This window comes from Theobroma cacao, chromosome 5, assembly GCF_053813885.1.
Source record: "Theobroma cacao isolate CCN51 chromosome 5, ASM5381388v1, whole genome shotgun sequence".
Taxonomy (NCBI): Eukaryota; Viridiplantae; Streptophyta; class Magnoliopsida; order Malvales; family Malvaceae; genus Theobroma; species Theobroma cacao.
The window spans coordinates 38,032,299-38,051,816 of NC_142643.1; the positions used below are offsets into that span (position 1 = coordinate 38,032,299).

General features: G+C 32.7%; 3 protein-coding genes across 6 annotated transcripts; 1 reads left to right on the forward strand and 2 right to left on the reverse strand.

Moving 5' to 3' along the window:
- Positions 1-329: 329 nt before the first annotated feature.
- On the reverse strand, positions 330-7,959 carry LOC18599263 (beta-glucosidase 42-like). Its single transcript, XM_007029159.3, has 13 exons — positions 7,799-7,959; positions 6,745-6,811; positions 6,496-6,554; positions 6,189-6,264; positions 5,368-5,442; positions 5,198-5,285; positions 3,575-3,800; positions 3,135-3,250; positions 2,014-2,228; positions 1,886-1,920; positions 1,674-1,776; positions 1,308-1,416; positions 330-749 (listed from the first exon to the last, which is right to left on the reverse strand). Exons 1-13 carry the CDS (start codon positions 7,916-7,918, stop codon positions 554-556), a joined length of 1,485 nt encoding a protein of 494 aa, XP_007029221.2. The 5' UTR covers positions 7,919-7,959; the 3' UTR covers positions 330-553.
- A 3,477-nt stretch (positions 7,960-11,436) lies between these two features.
- LOC18599264 (uncharacterized) lies at positions 11,437-15,145 on the forward strand. 3 transcript variants are annotated; one of them, XM_018120748.2, is made up of 4 exons: positions 11,437-11,624; positions 12,271-12,920; positions 14,182-14,415; positions 14,968-15,145. In XM_018120748.2, the coding sequence occupies exons 1-3, from the start codon at positions 11,585-11,587 to the stop codon at positions 14,368-14,370; spliced, it is 879 nt and encodes a 292-aa protein (XP_017976237.2). In that variant the 5' UTR covers positions 11,437-11,584; the 3' UTR covers positions 14,371-14,415; positions 14,968-15,145. The 3 variants fall into 3 exon arrangements, with proteins under 3 accessions (XP_017976237.2, XP_088663013.1, XP_017976238.2); XM_088806887.1 differs by having other exon boundaries at positions 15,036-15,145; XM_018120749.2 differs by having other exon boundaries at positions 11,438-11,624; positions 15,079-15,145.
- Positions 15,146-15,835: 690 nt separating this feature from the next.
- NPQ7 (antigen receptor-like protein (DUF565)) lies at positions 15,836-17,948 on the reverse strand. Of its 2 annotated transcripts, none has more exons than XM_007029161.3 (3): positions 17,812-17,948; positions 16,762-16,946; positions 15,836-16,443 (listed from the first exon to the last, which is right to left on the reverse strand). In XM_007029161.3, exons 2-3 carry the CDS (start codon positions 16,941-16,943, stop codon positions 15,996-15,998), a joined length of 630 nt encoding a protein of 209 aa, XP_007029223.1. In that variant the 5' UTR covers positions 16,944-16,946; positions 17,812-17,948; the 3' UTR covers positions 15,836-15,995. The 2 variants fall into 2 exon arrangements, with proteins under 2 accessions (XP_007029223.1, XP_017976231.1); XM_018120742.2 differs by having other exon boundaries at positions 16,762-16,961; positions 17,812-17,942.
- Between the last annotated feature and the right edge of the window lie 1,570 nt (positions 17,949-19,518).

Below are 19,518 nucleotides of genomic sequence, written 5' to 3' on the forward strand. Positions count from 1 at the left end.
GGCATATTGAAAGTGCATCATGTAGGAGTGTTTTTTCATGATGTCTGATATGATATGTGGGGAGGAAGGGATCATTCATTACATCAGTGTAAACACCTTTTTTAACCTTTGGATCTTAATAACATGGAGAGCTGATCGATTAAAACACACTTCTCTACTCAACCTTATTCCTCTCTTCCTCGCTTCTTCATCTGTTTCCCACTTCTTCTTTCTCATTTCTTCATCTAAGATTGAAACAGATCTTTCTTTTCCTCTGCTTATCAATATCGGTGTCAATTTCCCTATTATTTACTATCACCGAAAAATTATTGATGACAGTAAATGTCATCTTATGGCATTGATCTAGAGCTTGTTAAATTGATATAACCAGAAACAATTACAGGAGGATTTCTTGATGGCGGATAAATAATCGCCAGCCACATTTATTCAAAGGCTTAACTGAAAAAAGAAAAAGGTCCACAAGCTTTATTTGCTCAAATTATGAGCATCCAGATGAACATGCTGAAGTACTAATAGTAATTGGTGGCTGGCAGTTAAGTTATTGTATCTGCTGTCATTCTTCATTGTCCTTGTTACTTCCTCCACCTTTCAAGAACTGCTTGAACCACATTGCAGATGATTTAGGATGCCGGGTGAGGCCATTTTTGTAATCCACATATACCAAACCAAAGCGCTTGGTGTAGCCATGACTCCACTCAAAGTTGTCCAGCAATGACCAGGCAAAATATCCCCTCACATCAACTCCATCGCTGTCAATGCAACCCAAAGAAAAGGAAAAATTTCATCATTTCTTCCTTTTGAAGTATATTTTTATCAAATTCACAATGATTTATTTGCTCTCCATGACGAAACAATTGACATGAAAATAAAAGAAAATGACAAAACAGTGGTTTTGACTGTTTTGTAGAGAGAAAGAAGAAAAAACAGAGCAGCGGATGGAGGAGGAAGATGCTTCATTAATCAGCAAATACATAATATATACAAGCATTATATGGTTAACACCTGTTTACAAAATGGACTAATGTTATTAACCTGAACATGCACAAAGACACCTCATGACCACTGGTATAATATACTTAATAACTAGTACAATGAAGCAAAATACATAGCGAAGAACACAATGATAACATTAATGCATGCTCAGTCAATGCATGCTTTTAACTCTAACAACAATGAGGTAATCTATGCATAATGTTTATTTTAATCAGATGAATGCTAGTTCTTTATTTGAAGTACTTTTTGGTTTATATACATATATATGATCAGAGATAGAAGGTTAATATCAGGTGGAAAGGGTATTTACTTACTTGATTGCTTGAGCAACGGCAGCAAGGTATCCTTTGTAAAAACGAACCCTCAGTTTGTCATCAAGCATCTCAGGGAGAGGGGCAGTGTCATTTTCCTCATCGTCCATACCTAAATAAATTGCAGGCATCGAAGTTATTATATCTTATAAATCCAAGGCATATCAACAAGAGCTCTTGATCTGTAGAAACTAACTATGTTGTATGAAAAATGAAGTTTAAATTGTCCGCTTGACAAACTCTCCCATATTTCAAGCATGAAAGAGATTTTTGTGAGGGATATCATGAATTTTCATATCAAATTCATAAGTATTTCTTGCTCTATGCAAATTAGACACAATAATTCATCATTTACATAGAATTGCATACCATTCTCAGTAATATATATTGGCAAATTACTGTATGCATCTGCTATGTAATTGAGAACCTTCCGCATGCCCCAAGGAACAACATAGAGCCAGTCTGATGCTGCCTGCCATAAAGAAAATCTGTTCAAAGACTGGAAATTCTATATATGGTACTCTCAAAACTAAGTATACTTATGGCATGTACCCATGACAGAGAGAGACAGAGTATCATACCTTTTCACCAATCATCTCGCCATCTTCCCATTCCACTGAATCAATAAGCAAGAGCATTAATGATATGATGAAGAACCTAATTAAATGGTTGCGAAATTTTGGAAATCAATTCTAGTGATGATCATTACCAATTTTCTCAATCTGTTGTGCTTTGTGAAAATGACCTTCTTCAGCACTCTCTGCTGCATGAGAAACTAACCTTGACGTATACTGATTTAGACCAACAAAGTCCATGAAGCTACTAAGTAACTCCTGGTCTTCCTCTGTGAACTCTGGAAGCTGATCCCCGAGTCGCTCACGCATGCTTTTAGGATAGTCGCCAAAATACAATGGGTGCAAGAACCTGTAGCAGTTAACAAAACGTATATTGAAACAACAGCAGGAAAGGTCTCCAAATGATTGATTTTTGAAAAGGAAGAACGGGGCAAAAATAAGATATTTCCCTGAATTAACATGTAACATGAGCTATTTTCTATCCCAAAACCAGATTCAGGCACAGTTGCAGTGAGTAAAATTTGAAATGGTAAAAAGCTGACAAGCAAAACCAGAGGTATAACTTAATAAGGGATTTCAGATAACCTGCCTGCAGTGCAACCCATATAACCGTTCTACAGTGGAGCTAAGTGTTTTCTTCTTTTGACTCACAATGGTTCAATGATAAGTTGTCCTTTAGTTCATATGATTTTTACACATTTTGTGGAGTTTAAGTGTGTCACAAGAGAATTGGAATAGATTAAGTGTCTGATCATACCAGAAAACAAAGAAATGTAGAATTCCAGCTAAATGAGGATTTATTTTGTGATACTTAGTATATAAACACGATTAGAAAAGCAGTATTTGAAAACAAACAGTTTCAGGATTTGATCATAGATCAAGAACCTCTAAGTCACAGAGGTCAGTCAAAAACATCAACAGCTTCTTATCCTATTTGTGTAATCCCAGTGTGCAATATATTAGAATAAGCTCTGTACCTAGAAAAAGCACTAAGAAAATAACAGCATGAGGATATAAAATTCAGATGCTCTCACATATCCATTTTCAGATAAGTGTGATCAACCAGAGTTTCAAAAACAATTCATGGTGGATGCTTCAAAATTAAATTCCAATGGAAAATATATGAACTTTACAAACAGTAAGCTCTTTCTATTTTGTGCTTTACAATTCAAGTGCATATAGGTGAACGCATTCAGATCTTTAATCTTTTCTTATAGAAGAAATAGTGACACTGATGGAGTATGAGAGAAACTACCATCCAAGCTGAAATTCAACACGCCTAACTGCAGCACATTTGTCCTCCAATTTCTCTGAATTAGCCTCTGCCCATTCACAATCCAGCACTATTCCTATCTGCCCCCCTTGCTTATCCTACAAAATAGGTACAACAACAGCAGCAACAGCAAAATAGCCGGTTACTTTGATAGCCATGCAACTATTTTAGTTTATTTTCCCCAGTCAATGCAAATAACTAGTTCTTTCCATTGGACAGCATCTCTGTATACAACTCTGATCATTTGAAATGTCAAATCACAGCCGAGAAACCAGACAAAGAGATCATGCCATTACATTATGTGAACAAAAATAAGAAAATGCTAAAAGAAGAAGTGAAAACAGCATGAAAGTATAGAATGTTTTCAAAAAGGTAACTAAGTTAATCAAAAGAAGAATCGCAGTAGTAGTAAAGTATTGTACCTTGTACTTGCTATGGTATAAGGAAACAGCTGCAGCATTCGCCAAAATCATATGGTGTGCAGCTAAATATGTTTCTGTTGATGAATTTTCACTTCTACCAGGAGCAGATGTTCCAGTATCATATCCTCCCACAGCAATATGCAGTGGCTCATTTATTGTAGTCCAGGTCTTGACTCTATCACCGAAATGTGCAAAGCAAGTATCTGCATAGATAGCAAAGTATTCTCTGGACATTGTCCAGATGAATAACGTCTATTACTCCTTAAATGTTGCATGAGATGGAAAAGCTTAACAATGCCACGCCAAGAAAGCATAATTCAATAAGATATTGCCTTCATTAATGCTCAAGACACAAAGAAATGGATGAAGCAAATCATTCATGCTAAAAAGCATGCACGAAACTTATCATAGGATGAGCTTAAATCATTATCATTATTTTGTATATAAAAGTATCGAATTTACAAGTGTAAATAATGAAAATTCTTATTAAATTAAAATGCTGATTATTTTTTATTTATTTTCTAATTAATTGAAATCCTTATTTAAATAAGTTTTCCTCAATTAATAATTTATTCTTAATGAGAATCCTTATTCCGTTGAATCATTAAAGAGTTTAAACAACTATGAAATTACATAATTGGTGAGTTTCAATAACTTTTATGTCCAGCTAAATATATATACATGGTAACTGCAATATAAAGATATTTTCATTGACTAATAGTATCAATTTAATATAGTTTGTGTTTTTTGTTTTAATATATGTTTACTTTTGTATTACTCTAATGTCATCCTTTTGCTATTATATTTGAATGATTATGTTTGCCATTATCCTTTTTTGTCGTAATTCTTTCACGTGTTCTCCATTATTATCTAATCCTTATATATATATATATACACTAGTTAGGGACTTTAATAAATACTTGGACTCCAAATTGAATTAATTTCTCATGCCTAAAGTTATAGTACCAAATGTTTATTATTTAATATATAATAAGTGAAAAAAAAATTGACATCACCTCATATATTATAATTGAATTAGATAAAAGAATTGTTGTTTTCTTTCCTTCATTTTGTGATTTTTATTTTCTTATTATTTAAACTCATCCTTTTGCTATTGAATTTGAATTAATTTTGAATGATATATGTTATATTATATCATATGCTTTCTAAGTAAAAGATTTGATTGGTGATGGTACTATTAAAAATTTTGTTTGATAACTATATATTCAATATCTTAGGACAATAATTGATTTTTTTTATAAATTCTATTAAAAATATTAAAACAAGCAATGAGATATAAACAATTCAATAAATTTAGTTTTCTTATAGATTCTATAAAAGATGAAAATAACTAGAATATGACTTTAAAACATTATTGCATCCATGCATGCTCGCTTACATAGAAAAAGGTATTAAAAATTTTTTTTATATATATGCTACAAAAATAGTAAATGGTGATATTAGGACATATATTTGATAAATGATATGATTTATTTTGTAATCTATACATTCTCTGTTTTTACAGTATAATAATATGCAAGTAAATTAAAAAAAATACATTAAACATATCAAAACTTCCACCAAAATAAAAAAAAAAAATTTATTCATAATGTAAACACTTACACAATTTGCTTATTTAACCACCCCCCCATTGAATCATGAAGATGCAATGGAAGATCCCAATGATGCAAAGTCACATAGGGCTCGATATCTGTAAGTGTAAAGCCAATGTTCTTTAAAATGTATGTCATCTATTGCATTTAGAAAGAAATGAAGCACAAATAGCATCATACCCTTTTCAAGAAGGGCATCAATCACATTGTTGTAGAAAGCAATTCCCTCCTCATTCACTTTGGTTCCCAAACCATCTGCAAGTATCAATGCAAAAGTATCCATATTTTATCATGAACATGCTGCAAGTAACACTATAAAGATAAAGCAATTAAGGTCATCAAATAAGTGACTGTTCTATAACTCTTTGTGAACATGATGATTGATGAAGTCATGGACTAAAATTAGAAACAATCCTCATATTATAATGTTTTGCTCTTCAAAGAAATACTCATAACCCATACCCCATTGCAGTCCCATGGCTTAGAGGCACAGTACACATGGCATTCCCCCCACCCACCTTTCAAGTTTAAAGTTGCCCTTCTGTTTTCTATGTCAGAGTTGTAGCAGATTCCAGCATTTTTGTTTTGGCATAATTAAGGGTATCTTAAAGCTGAAACTTTGATGCATACAGCTTTTACACACATTTGTACCACCTGATTCACTATCTAAGTACAGAGCAAATCCACAATCTTATCTATTGTAAGCAATTGCTGCTCAGATCACTGGTTCAGTATTTCTTTTTTGTTGGGGGAAAAGCTCTGAATTAGTACAGATAGTTTATTGTTAGGAGTTTACTCAATTCTATAAATAAAACCCACTTGGATTACCAGACAATCAAGTCTCTGTTAGCCAAATCTACGTATCATTCATCAAAAGTATAGGGGAAAACAAGCATATGCCAAATGAATGCTCAATGCTATATTATATTCTACCATGGTAATGATACATCTGCAAAGTTGAGACTAAAACTAAAACTAAAATCTTGAGCAGATGGGCATACCTGGGAAGATACGAGGCCATGATATGGAAAATCTGTAAGCACTGAACCCCAGCTCAGATATAAGATCGATGTCTTCCTGTATGTCACCATTAATTTTAGACACTAAAAAGAAAAGAAATTTACAAATAGGCAAAAGCGAATGGTTGGGTGGGCATGAATATAAAAACAAAATATGCAGGCATATCAGCTCATGTATGCAAAGGCCAAAAGTAAAAGCTGCCAAAGTTTAGCAGTCAGCAGAGTAAATATGGGGGGAAAACCAAGCAAAAAAGGCAAGTCGACCATAGCTAATGCCTATAATACTAACCTTGTATCGGTGGTAATGATCCACTGCCTCATCAGCATTGCTTCCATCAATAATTTTTCCTAATGAAACAAAGAAAAAATTTGTAACTTGAGTTAGTATCATTTGCAGGTAGGGCTTTTAAGGGAGACAATGAATAAATAAAATCTTCAAAGAAGGAGAACATGTTGTCAGCTGCTATTTTAGAACATACATACTAGTATGTTAGGGTTAAGAAATGAGGAGCTTTTTATTATATTCAAGTATGCGTACCTTCAGTGTGTGCAAAAACGTCCCATATGCTTGCACCCCTGCCACCCTCCTTGCAACCTCCTTCAATCTGAAAACAAGAAACCAGTGGGTTGATGCCCGATCATCTCTCTGATCCTAATAAATAGATAGCAGCACCTGTGATGTGTGTCTTGTTCAAGGCAATTCAACTCAAGTTGCAGTGAGAGGAAATTAAATACTCTGATTTTGTCCAGGCTTACTCTGTTCTGTCTTTTCTTTACCTTTTATATAGAAGATTTCAAGCAAGTTGCCCTGATATGGCCCGTATATATATATATATATGCAGAGGAGGGAAAGATGTCTTTTAATCAGAGACAAGACAAGTCATAGAGTCTTTGGTTCAAGCAGTGAGCAGAGACTCCACTAATTATGTCCTTTTAAGAACATTTAAAAATCGCCAAGATATTTCATTCTATGTTAGAGTTACACAATTATTTTCTTTAAAAAAATTATAAAAATATCTTTTAAGTGTGAATGGAAAAGATATTTTCTGAATTTAATATATCGTGATAATTTTGTCAAATAAAATTAATGACATAGCTTGTTTTGGAATGAAAACTTAAAACCATAAAAGGTTGCTACTGTAATTTATCCTTATTTTAGTAATACATCAACAAGTCAAATAACTTTGTGATGCATCAAGGGAATTCAAGCCATCCCACAAAAATAATGATTCTCAAAAAAATTTTACCAAAATATTTGAAGCTATGAATTAATCAAATTAAAGGGTATGATACAAAAAAAAAAAATTATGCAATGACATATAGAAGTAGAATTACAATCATCAATCATATAACTGAACAAATATATTTATATAGAGCATACAAAGGGGTGTATGGACGTAAAGGAAGACCTTTTACTCATTTCAGATTAATGATCAACAGTGAAAGAGAAAAGGAATATAAAGATAAAAACTGATCATTATCCCTTTGAAATCGCTTAAAAGCAAGTTATTACAAAGAATCAATACATATGATCAGAATTTGTGAGCAATAAGATGATAAACATGAACAAGAAGACATGCAGAAGAAGAAACCTGGTAGGAAGAAGTAGCAACACCGAAGACAAAGTCAGGAGGGAAGTCTGCTCGAGAGACTTGTTTGCTGCTGGAACCATCTTCTTCATCTTCCTTCAAAACATGCTTCTTCTTAGCCATTTTCTCTTGTTAAGGAATGAGAGTGATGGTGAGAGAGGCATAAGCCTATATATGTTTATATACCCCAAGGGTACATCAACTTTTGCTTCCCACTACTGTTTGCAGGTGGTTAATTAGCCGCATAAGCATTTTGGCGGCAACTATAAACTCTAGCTAAGTCCATTATACTGATAATAGTAATCCAGTTATATACTGATTTGCTTGATTTATTTTATTAGTTTCTTATACAAAATATAATCATTAATTGCATTTGTAATTTTTATAAATAATTACCTGAATTATGTATTTAGATATACATAATCCATACTCTAAAAATTTCAAACTTGATTAATTAAGATAAATTAATTATATTATTAAAATTTTATCAACTTCAAGTACTTTCACCAAAATATTACAACTTCTTTTAATTTAATTGTTCAAAATTTGAAGTCCATATAATACTTTATCTCAATGGTATGGTGGCCAAAAAAGCTTTAAGTCTTAATTAATATATATAGGAAAATTTTTAAAAATAACCCTTATAAATAAGATGTTTTCAAAAATAACTCACTTTATAATTTTAACTATTTTCAGTTAAGTTGGATAAAATTAGCCTTAATGAAATTATACGTTATGATGTTACACTTCATGTACAAAAATATGTTACATGTCATAGTTAGATTGTTACACGTCATGTACAAAAACATGTAACATGCCATGGTTAGATTGTTACATGTTAGAAAAATATGTGACATGTTATGGTTAGATTGTTGCACGCCATGTATAAAAACATATAACACGCCATGGTTAAGTTATAGTTAGGTTGTTACACGTCATATACAAAAGCATGTGACACATTATGGTTAGATTGTTACACGTCATGTACAAAAACATATGATATGTCATGGTTAGGTTGTTACATGCCATATTGAAAAAAATAATATTGTTGTTGCACGTCATGTTGAAAAAGTATTATTGTTACACATCATATTCAAAAATATTTTGTTACACTTTAATGCCTAAAGTGTTTTTAACATATTTTCATAAATCAAAACACAAATTTTTTTACCTAAAACACCTATTTCGACCAAAAATCGAAAAAATTTTCCTTTAAAAACCTAGGTTTATAAATTTCAAAATTTTGAGTTTATTGGTGTCTAGGTCCGAATCGATCCTATTAAAAGCTATTTCAAATATATGTGATCATTTCTACCATTTTAGTTTTATCCAAAATACCTAAAAACCAAATTTCCCAAATAACCACTCACCCAAACATATCAAAACTATCGCTTGATGTCTTGAAAGCGCAGGAAAGAGAAATATAAAAACACGAAAGAGAGAAATCAAAAAGCATAGCAAACGAATGTTGAAGAGAGAAATCGATAAAATTAGAAAAAGTGGAATGGTGAGAAAAAGCAATTTGAAGCACAAATGGAGAGAAATCGTGATGAATAGTTTAATTTATTTGAAATAGTTTTAAGGGTATTTTTATCAAATCATGATTAAATATGACTAAAAACAGTTAAATTTATTTTAATAATTGTTTTTGAAATGCCTTTATCAAAAAAGATTATTCCTAATAATTTTCTCATATATATATACACATGTTTAATCAAATTTTATATTGAATTTTCTCCAGTTATATAAAATTGTGAGTGATCCAATGTTGGTTGGTGATGAACATCTTGCAAGATAGTTCAAAGGATACATGATCACGGGGCAAATATTGTTTAAAATCTACCCAAATATCATTTGTTTAATACCTAGAAAATAACATATGTTTATTAAACTATGAAAGCATATGAATCTCATAATAATCATATAAAAAAATATATACTTGCTTGACATGGTTATGTATGGACAAATTGGGCATGGATTTAGTTAGTGCTTGTCCTTCAAAAGTGATGTTTTGGCTTTTTTAAAACAGTGAAAGGCTATATATATATATATATATATATATATCTCTCTTTTCCAAGCATCTAATTCTGATTCCCATTATCTTTGCATCTATCTATGTTTTGCATTAGCTGTTAGATTCTTTACATGAAAGAAGAAGAAGGAAAAAAAAGTCAAATCGTATATCTTTGGAATAGGATGCCTGCCCAAATGAAATTAACGTGGGAACTTTAGTCTTATACTTTTGTGTATACCCTACCATTTTTGATAGCTTTGAAACATACCCTTCTCCAACCATATGGGAATCAGCTTTACCCTTCTCTTCCAATTCCCTGCATTCAGAAACAATGGTCGATTTTGGGTGTCTCTTTTTTTAATGATAAAATAATAATTAAATAAATAAAACACGTAAAATCATAATTGATTGTTAAAAATATGAGGTTCAGTAAATTTGGTTTGAACTTAACTCATGAACTCCTCTACTAACTCACCTCTCTTTTGCTATTTTAGTTGAATTAAGCAATGAAGAAGTACATTAATCTAGGCAGTTTTGATCAATATATAGTTGAGATTAAGTTAATCAAATAAATAAATTTAAAAAAAAAAAAACTCTTAAAACAATCATGAGCATTGGATCAAAAGTAGGTTGTCTTTGGGGAATTATATATATATTCTTGATTGTTCATAAGATATAAGGAACTTGGTTAGAAAATAGAAATGGCATCCCAGAAACGAAAGGGAACATTTCACACTTGGTGAGCAAGAAGAGGAGCTTAAAGTGTCCTTTGATTGAACCCACAAACAAAAGTGGCATGACAATATAAAATTAAAAGGAGTTCATCACTTCCTTTTTGTCTTCAAGGCGCAAGCAATACACAATTAGATATGACCCAACTGATGGTGACTCAGGCAAACAGTCCCCTTTGCTTCTCAGTGCTCATAAAGCCACTCACATGAAATTGTTCCATGTTTAGTAAAGAAAACTATAATTAGGGAATAAATATTTTATTTTATTTCAAATTTAAATAAATTAATTAAAGATAATATTTAAAAATTAAAAATATTTAAATTCAAAAACAAAGAACTTAATTAATTCGAATAGATGAAATTCGGTTCAATTCAATTTAACATTTAAAAAACAATAATACTTTTCAAAATCCAATCATATGCAATCCTAATTTGGGTCTCTTTACACATAGACTTTCTTGTTTAATTTTTATCTCAATCAACAAAAAGAAGGGTTTTGTTTTATATAATTATGGCAAATAATTGGATTTTAGATCCCTTTCAATGAACTCAAATTAATGATTATTTTTCTTATTTATAACACGATATAGTGATACATATTCAATCAAATAAAATAATTCTCTAATGTATTTAAAAGAAAATAATATTCTTTTTTACTATAAAAAGAGAGTGTTACACGTATATATATAACTTAAGAGTTAAGACTTCTACTCATCCAATTATTTTCATATAAATGTTAATAAAAACTATTCGTTTGTATTTCTGTAAATTCTTCTTAGGACCCACATGAATCGGCAAATGTATCTTTGAACATCATAGACGATTCCTGTCACCCGCAATCTAAACCGTCCACATTCCTGTTCCCCTAGGAAATTGACAGAACCATCGGCTCTGATAATTTGAAACGTGGCATTGTAACTAACCGGACAGCGAGCTGCCCTTTTCTCTGTTTCCTTCGAATTTTTTTTTTCCCATTAACCAAACAAAAAAATTCTCTCTCTCTCTCTCTCTCTCTCTCTCAAGCATGTATGTGGAGCCCAGTGTATGATCTTTCGATCTTCAGCTGTAAAAACCATAAAATTCAGTAAGTTTTTTTTCCTACATTATTTTAATTAATGTTTCTTATGTAATGAGAATTTTGGAGGGAAGTTAGTCTAAGGATTGATCCAAGTGGCTGCAAATACTCTAGAATAAATTTCAAAACCCAAAATTGAATGCTGGTAATTATTTTGTCTTTAGAATCAGGAAATGGGTTTGTCTTAAATATCAAAATTGTGGGCTTTTTAAGTTCAAAGCTCCTTCTTTTATAATCTTTATTTTGTGGAAACATGTGATCTTGGTGATCTGATATGTATGTGATTTATGGAAAAGATTATGAGATAAAATAAAAAAGGTTGAGTTTCTGCCAACTTTTATGTTCTTTTTTTTTTTTTGTATTTATGATGTCACTAAGTGATGTTAATTATATATTTACCAAGTTCACTGCACTTTATCAAAAGAAGGAAAAAAATTATTCACTGTTAATTGTTTGAACCTACCTTAGTTTGACGATTGTAGTTTCCTATTGAAATGAATTTAAAAGTTCTGAATTTTAAGCAGAAAATCTTTGTCTCAGGTTAATTGTAGAGGGTGGAGATGGACTTACATACTTTCTGCGTCAGTTAGTGTGTTAATACTTATAAGAATTGAAAGTAATTCCTTCGTGCTTTTTTTTTTCTTATATATTGCAGTGGAAACTGAACTTGATAATGATGTTCAACTTGAACAAACTGATAATGTTACTCGTGGTGAGGTGTTAGATGATTCAACTGATAAGGGGCATCAGCTTCGTAATGATGTTCAACTTGAACAAACTGATAATGATATTCGTGGTGAGGTGTTAGATAATGCAACTAATTTTGAGTACCAACTTGGTAATGATGGAACAATGGCCGGAAGTTCTGTTCAATATGGCTCCCAGGTTGAAGAAAATGATAAAATAACTCTAAATTCTTCTGGAGTTCAGTTAACTGTGGTTGAAGGGGATGAACCGTATGTAGGTCAGGAGTTCGAAAATGAAGCGGCAGCACATGCATTTTATAGTGCGTATGGCATGCGGATGGGTTTCATAACCCGTATGAACTATCATAATCGATCTAAAATTGATGGATCCATTGTTTCTCGAGCACTTGTATGTAACAAAGAGGGTTACCGAAAGCCTTATAGGCGTGATGTAAAGAATGTTAGGTCACGGGCACCTACTAGGGTGGGTTGCAAAGCAATGATATCTATAAGGAAAATGAGTACTGGAAAATGGGTCATTACAAAGTTCGTAAAGGAGCACACTCATCCATTGGCTGGCTGCCAGGCTCAAAAGGCATTGATCTCCAATCAAATGCCAGTAAGTGCTTGTTAAAGTTGTTATTTAATTTGTTATGTAATGATTTTCAATTTTTGCATCTTGCTACAATGGCTACTTCTCTTTTGGTACTTGACGCATATCAAATTCAGTTTGGACACTAAAGAAAACCAAATATTATCTAATTAAATGAAGATGTCTCTTAATTTTCGTTAACTGAAGATGTCCTTGAGCCTTGGTTTACCTGACCTAAATGCCAGTTTTGCGCTAAATTTTTTGATTGCCTTGACTTGAGCTATTGATGCCAATCCCCATCCTGCCTAGGAATCTTAAGTTATTTGCTTATTGCTTTATCAGGAGTTATAGGTAAGTGCTTTACTGCTTATCACTTTTTATTTAAAAATAATAGAAAATAAAACATATTAAATAAAACAGCAAACACAACAGCACCTTAAATTTTGATAAAATAACCTTGTTACTTTAATTAGGCTTCCCACTAATTGCTTAATCACCAGCGGCAAGGTAGTTTACCTCTTTGACTGCAAGCTAGTAATCACTTAATTCGTTTTCGGTTACTCAATAGCATGCAATTTGGAATTTGAATATTGGATTTGGAACTGAAGTTCCTTCAATTACTTTTACATGAAATTCATTTTCAGATATTTTACTGTGATTTAATCCGGTGGTTCTGGTGTGTAATGGAACTGTCTGATTCTTGCACTGTCATTTCTGCTGGATTGAATCATGTCTTTGCAATTCCTTTTTTCTTTTTTCTCCATATAGTTTTGAACACGCATCATTTGATCTTGGGACCTTCATTTCAGAGGAGAAGGCTGGCTTCTAATTAGGCTATCCCTTGGTCTACCTTTTTTGATATTTGTGCAGGATTAGTTAAGGAGGATTTTGTCCATCAATCTCTTGCCTTATAAGTGCACTTGTCATTCTGATTTTATTTAGAATTAAGTTTTATCACTTTTTCTGCAAACTTATACACTGTGGATAAAATTTCCTTATACTCCAAATTTTAAGGTCACATAAATTTTCATCAAAGTTAGAGGACTTGTTATCAAATGTGTAAGAAGTCCATGCTATCTGATGCTAGTTTAAAAAGACGAGTTTTTTCGTCCACTGTTATGCATGCGCATACATACCGACATACATGTAATGTTACAAATTGCTTTAGGACATATGATTTGATTAGAGACCATGCTAAACTGTACAATCAGGCCAAGTAAACATTAGGCCTTATTAATCAACTAAGTTGCTCATATGGTTTTTGCTTCTCCTATTTGTTGTCCTGTAGAATGAAGACAAGAGAGTTCAAGAACTAACTCAACAGCTTCTGATTGAAAGAAAGCGCTCCGCTTCACTTAGAAGATTCATAGACCTTCTATTCAATCACATTGATGAGCACACACAGGGCCTATCAAAAAGGATCCAGTACATAGTAGATAGCGTGAATAAGATTGAATCTGAAGGGAAAAATAGATAGTGTGAACAATATTGAAGCTGGAGGGTCTAACCTTCTGAACCTCAGGTACTTTTGCTATTGCAATGCAAAATGTGCATATTCCTTTGGGCTTTTGTTCCATGCTGAAAGGTATATTTTATTACGTAAAGCATGTTCAATAGATTAATTCTACGTCCAGTTTCTTGTTTTGCAGTTCCCAAGAGCCCAACCTTGTATATTAGTTTTGTAAATTTTACTCATTGAGGAAAATAATTAGCTTGATTTAATTTTCTATACTCAGAAAGTCTACTTCCTTTGGCTATCAAGTAAAGCTTTTCAGTGCATTGTGTGCAAATCTAAAATACGAAAGAACAAGCAAAATATTGTAGCACAAAACATCTGAAAAATAGATGTAAATTCTAGTGGTTGAATTTTCAAAAAGACATTTTGATTTCTCTCCTTCATGGAGCAAACTGGAGAGCATTCTTGGTTTTCATGCATTTTCCTCTAAAAAAGATTAAAGTTTTTAGTGTCTGTGTGGTCAAAGTACTCATCAACTAGATTAGCAAACATTTCTGGCTCGCTGGTGAAATGCCAAATGAAATGATTGCATAATTCTTAGCTGCAATGCCATTGTAGGTGTGTGCTTGTCGGGACAACGCATTCTTGTCTGTTGATGTAGTGTAGACTTGCACGATTCTATTCAGTGTTTGGCAGGTTTCTCCCTAGAGCTAACCGTGCGTCAAACAGTTTGATCTCACGTACAGGGATTGAAGGTCAATGCACATCTTTAACCAAAGATGCATTGTAGGAAGAAGGTAAGGAAAGACCAAAACACATTTGTATCAGAGCAAACAAAAGATTTCAACATCTTAGATCCTCAATTGTTTAAAGAATGTTTCTTGAAAGGCACAAAAGAATATAGAGAAGTAAATGTCAGAGATGATGAGTGAATGCATTTTTGTTCCACTTCCTGCTCTGTTTTATCTTATTAAATTTGTTCCTGTAAGGCTGTGATTATCAATGGTTGTTTCCACTGCATATGTTCACTTCTTGTTTTGACAGATAAGACAATAATGTTAATTTTCGATGAGAATTACAGCAGCACAACTGTTTTCCAAACTTACCATGCCATGACAGTTATACAAACCCCTATTAAGTACAACAGTAAAAAGGGCCTGCCCTTGTATGAATGTAGCAAACAATATACCTCAAATAAAACTTAGCGGTCACAAGACGCTATTGATGGAAAGTCGGAAGCCACATTTGTTACATCTACCTGAATGTCTATGAAAATACAATAGGCGACAAAAACATGATAACGATTTAACATCTCTATAAAAACACAATAACAATTGAACATGTCTCTATTGAATCTGCTTGCCGCAATTCAGTCACAATCATCAAAATATCCCTTCAAGGGCAAAAACAAACGGAGAAGGGAGAAGCAGGGACGTCGAGGCAGAAAAGAAATGCATGGTTTCTTGGTTCAACTGGGAAAGAGAAAGATCGAAAAAAATTTATTTGCACATTACATTGACAACAGTTATGATACATTTCTCACCTAATTGCACATCTATCAATTGAACCTGGGCTGTTATAAGAGATGCAGAATACATTGAAAAAGAACCCCCAACCCTATCAGAAGAGGATATGGAAGTTCATCTTTAACTACCTAATTTGAAAGCATCCACAAAAAGACCTAAGCACACACCAGCTTTCCAATAGTTAACCATTACCACAAACGACTGCAATCTTCCAGTCTTTAAAGAAGGAGGCTTTCTGTACATAAGCATGCCAATCCCCTCAATGGCAGCAACAACAACCCCGGCAACTAATACATCCCAATCACCTGTCTGGCCAAGAATAGTTGCCAATGCATTTGCCGTGTAGAAACCCAACAGAAGGAGAAATACCTTCATGGGGAAGTTCTTTCTTGCTGAGTTCAGCTTCTCTAATAGCTGTCTGCTGCCTGCACTTACTATCCTGCCCAGTCGAGTACCACCAAGATTAGAGCTGTCACTGTTGAGACTATCTTCTCCACCATCTCCAGAAACCCCACCAGTGTCTAAGGCAAAGGCTATTTTCCAACCATGTCTTTTTCTTGTTGAAAAACTGTTTCAAGGGGAGAAAAACAAATGACTTGTTCAAAAGGGCATCTAACAATAATTCAGATAACCAGGGAACAATCAGAACATCAGCTAACAGCATCTAAGTCAGAAGCCAGTTCTATTTTTAATTAAAGTACATATCTAAATTCAAGTCTACTTCTACATTAATGGAATAGGTCATAGTTGAGTTAACAATAATGTAACATCACAAAGAGAGATATCTTGCTAGCTAGTACTATTACCTGAAGCTTTCATGATCATGGCCTTTCTGACCATAGAAACCCTTCAGCAGCTCAAAATTTTGATAAAGTTCAAACTATACCTCTTTTTGGGAAACAGTGCAGACTTTAAGCCAATCTTTGAAGCTTGTCCACATATACTAGGCTCAATGATCCACCTCTGTATTGCACAAGTCGCAAGGGTCATACATGAACTTTCAAGGACTTCATTCTCCAATATTGACAAACCTGCCTGAAGATACATTCTTCCCACTTGACAGGCCATAAACTGCAAACAGAGAAACTGTAGACTCAGTGTGTTAAAGCTTAAAACATCAAATCTTTTCTGCCATTAACTTCATATCTCCAACCTCGATGAGTGTGAAAACTTTAGTGCTTTCAAAATTGGCAATCACCAGGCTATTCCTAAAAAACCCATGCTGCACCAGAGAGATCACAATCTCTACCGAAATGTTAAATCTTATGCATCATTGGACCACCGAAAACTTTTATTCATACATGACTTCCAAATATACTACTTAAGAAAAACTTGTCTCTAGAGTGGCAAGTTACAAATATTAAGAATTAATGGGCAGTCAAAATGAAGAAGGAAGTACTGAGTTGTTCAAGCTGATAGGATAAACAGTGACGCATAATAAATTCAAAAGCAAGGCAAAGGCAAAAGTAAAGAAAATTACACCAACTACAAGGAAGCAAGGCAATGTAGTCATTCTGGAATTTCAAAGTCGTCACCATAATCATATAAAGAAACAAAATTCATAGAACTCCGTTGCTAAAAACATGTTACGAATCACTAAGATCACCATAGTTGGCACAAGACACGTTTCAAATAACATCAGCCGGTCTCGAGAAAGGCATTGAACAAGTGCTCAATACACTCCTATTATAAACATCCAAAAACAAAGCCTATCAGCTTACTATAGCGAAACAAAAATACAAAGTTCCTTCCATTGGTAGGCACAGCACAACGAGCCTAATAACATCTTGGTGGGCATTCTTAAGATTCCCAAAGTTGAAATTGCATGAAGAGGAGAAAGAAAACATACTGAATTTGTAATGACAGAAATGACTGCATAATTAATCCTAGAAATTCAATCGAGTAAAGCAAAATGAAATTAACTTGAAACCCAAACCTTCAATCTCTATACGTGTTGAGACTTCGTAGTTTGTCAGCAGAGAGAAGCGGAGAGCGGTCAGGGGAGCCTCTCGGCAACAGAAGAGAGGTTTTGAATGACCAAAAGGAAAATGGACATCATATTTTCTTGGGGGCTAGCATGGATTCGGGTCCCCGGCCCAATATCAAACCCACGAAAAAGTGATGGGGAAGCGGGTTTGTTTTCAACCCACAACAATTTTGGACACGAGGATGACAAATATTTTGTATAATCGTATCTGTATTTTAACATGAAAATATTCATGTTGCAGGTTGACTCGTCTTACTAGTTTAACACATTAATAAATATTTAATCAATCCAATACTTAATACAAACCAAACCGAAACAGGAAACTCCCTTTTTGGAAGCCATCTTTCTTAATGCACTTTATTTACATATATTAGCAAGTCATTTAAACTTATTTATTGAATTATTAATATTTAAAATGTATAAAATAATGGTTAAAGTACTCATTTAGTTCATATAGTTAGGTGTTTTCTTTAATTTAGTTCTTCTACTTAATGTCACGACAATTTAATTCTCTAACATATTTCATCTGAATGAGCATTTAAACTTATTTATTGAATTATTAATATTCAAAATATATAAAATTACAATTAAAGTTTTCATTTAATTCTTGTACTTAAACATTTTTTTCAATTTAATCTATTTATTTAAAATCACGATAATTTAATTCTTTCAACATTTTTCCATTCTAATGGACGTTACAGTATTGATGTATGCTACTAGCTCGCTACCACTTCACTCACTTAAATGGACGTTACGATACTGATGTGGGCTACCACTTCACTCTTTTCTTCTCCAACATTTTTCGTTCAAATGGACGTTATGATGCTGACGTAGGCTACCACTTCACTCATTCAAATGGATATTATGATACACCACTTCACCCTCTTCTTCTCTTCCTTCTTCTCCAATAAGTACACCAAACCCTTACCATCAAGCTTAAGCTTTTATTTTTGATTATATCTTGTTTTTTTTTTTTTTCTTTACTACGTTGTTTTAGAGTCTTCTTATACTTTTAAGAACTCTAATTATACAAGCATCTTTTATACCACGTTAGCAACCCCAAACCCATTTCACATACCGTGTCAGCATTTGGTACCACGTAGGTGTTGACATGCTGACATGTTAGTGTTATATTAACTACTTGAATTCACCTCACATGCCACGTCAGTACTGACGTAAGCACTATAACAGTTAATTTTGACTGAAAATATTGAATGGACAAAATTGAAGTAATTTTCAAAATCAATAAATTAAATTATCACGATTTTAAGTAGAATAATTAAATTGAAGAAAACATCAAAGTACAAAGATTAAATAAGTACTTTAACCATAAAATAACTTATTTTTTATATTTAAATAAATTAATTTATGTATAAGCATATCATACTCATGTCATGTCCTTTATTTATTATATTTTTATTTTTAATTTTTACACAATAGGATTATTATTTCATAGCAAGGATAGCTAGAGTCAAAATACATCAATTTAATGTTTTTTAGCAAAAATAAGTTAATAAATAATTAAATAATAGTGACATAATATCTAAAAAATTTTTATATCATTTAAAAAAATCCAAATAAACTATTTTTTATTATTTTCAATTAAATCTTTATATTTTTTTTGAGTTAAATAAATTTTTATAATTAATAATTGAC

Coding starts and splice junctions, on each gene's coding strand:
- LOC18599263 (XM_007029159.3), bottom strand. CDS start 7,918: ATGGCTAAGAAGAAGCATGTTTTGAAGGAAGATGAAGAAGATGGTTCC. Junction 5,286..5,367: donor TGATGCCCTTCTTGAAAAGG/GTATGATGCTAT, acceptor TTACACTTACAG/ATATCGAGCCCTATGTGACT. Junction 1,417..1,673: donor AATATATATTACTGAGAATG/GTATGCAATTCT, acceptor CAATTTATTTAG/GTATGGACGATGAGGAAAAT.
- LOC18599264 (XM_018120748.2), top strand. CDS start 11,585: ATGATCTTTCGATCTTCAGCTGTAAAAACCATAAAATTCA. Junction 11,625..12,270: donor TGTAAAAACCATAAAATTCA/GTAAGTTTTTTT, acceptor TATATATTGCAG/TGGAAACTGAACTTGATAAT. Junction 12,921..14,181: donor TGATCTCCAATCAAATGCCA/GTAAGTGCTTGT, acceptor GTTGTCCTGTAG/AATGAAGACAAGAGAGTTCA.
- NPQ7 (XM_007029161.3), bottom strand. CDS start 16,943: ATGGCCTGTCAAGTGGGAAGAATGTATCTTCAGGCAGGTTTGTCAATA. Junction 16,444..16,761: donor GCACTGTTTCCCAAAAAGAG/GTATAGTTTGAA, acceptor CCCTTGAAACAG/TTTTTCAACAAGAAAAAGAC.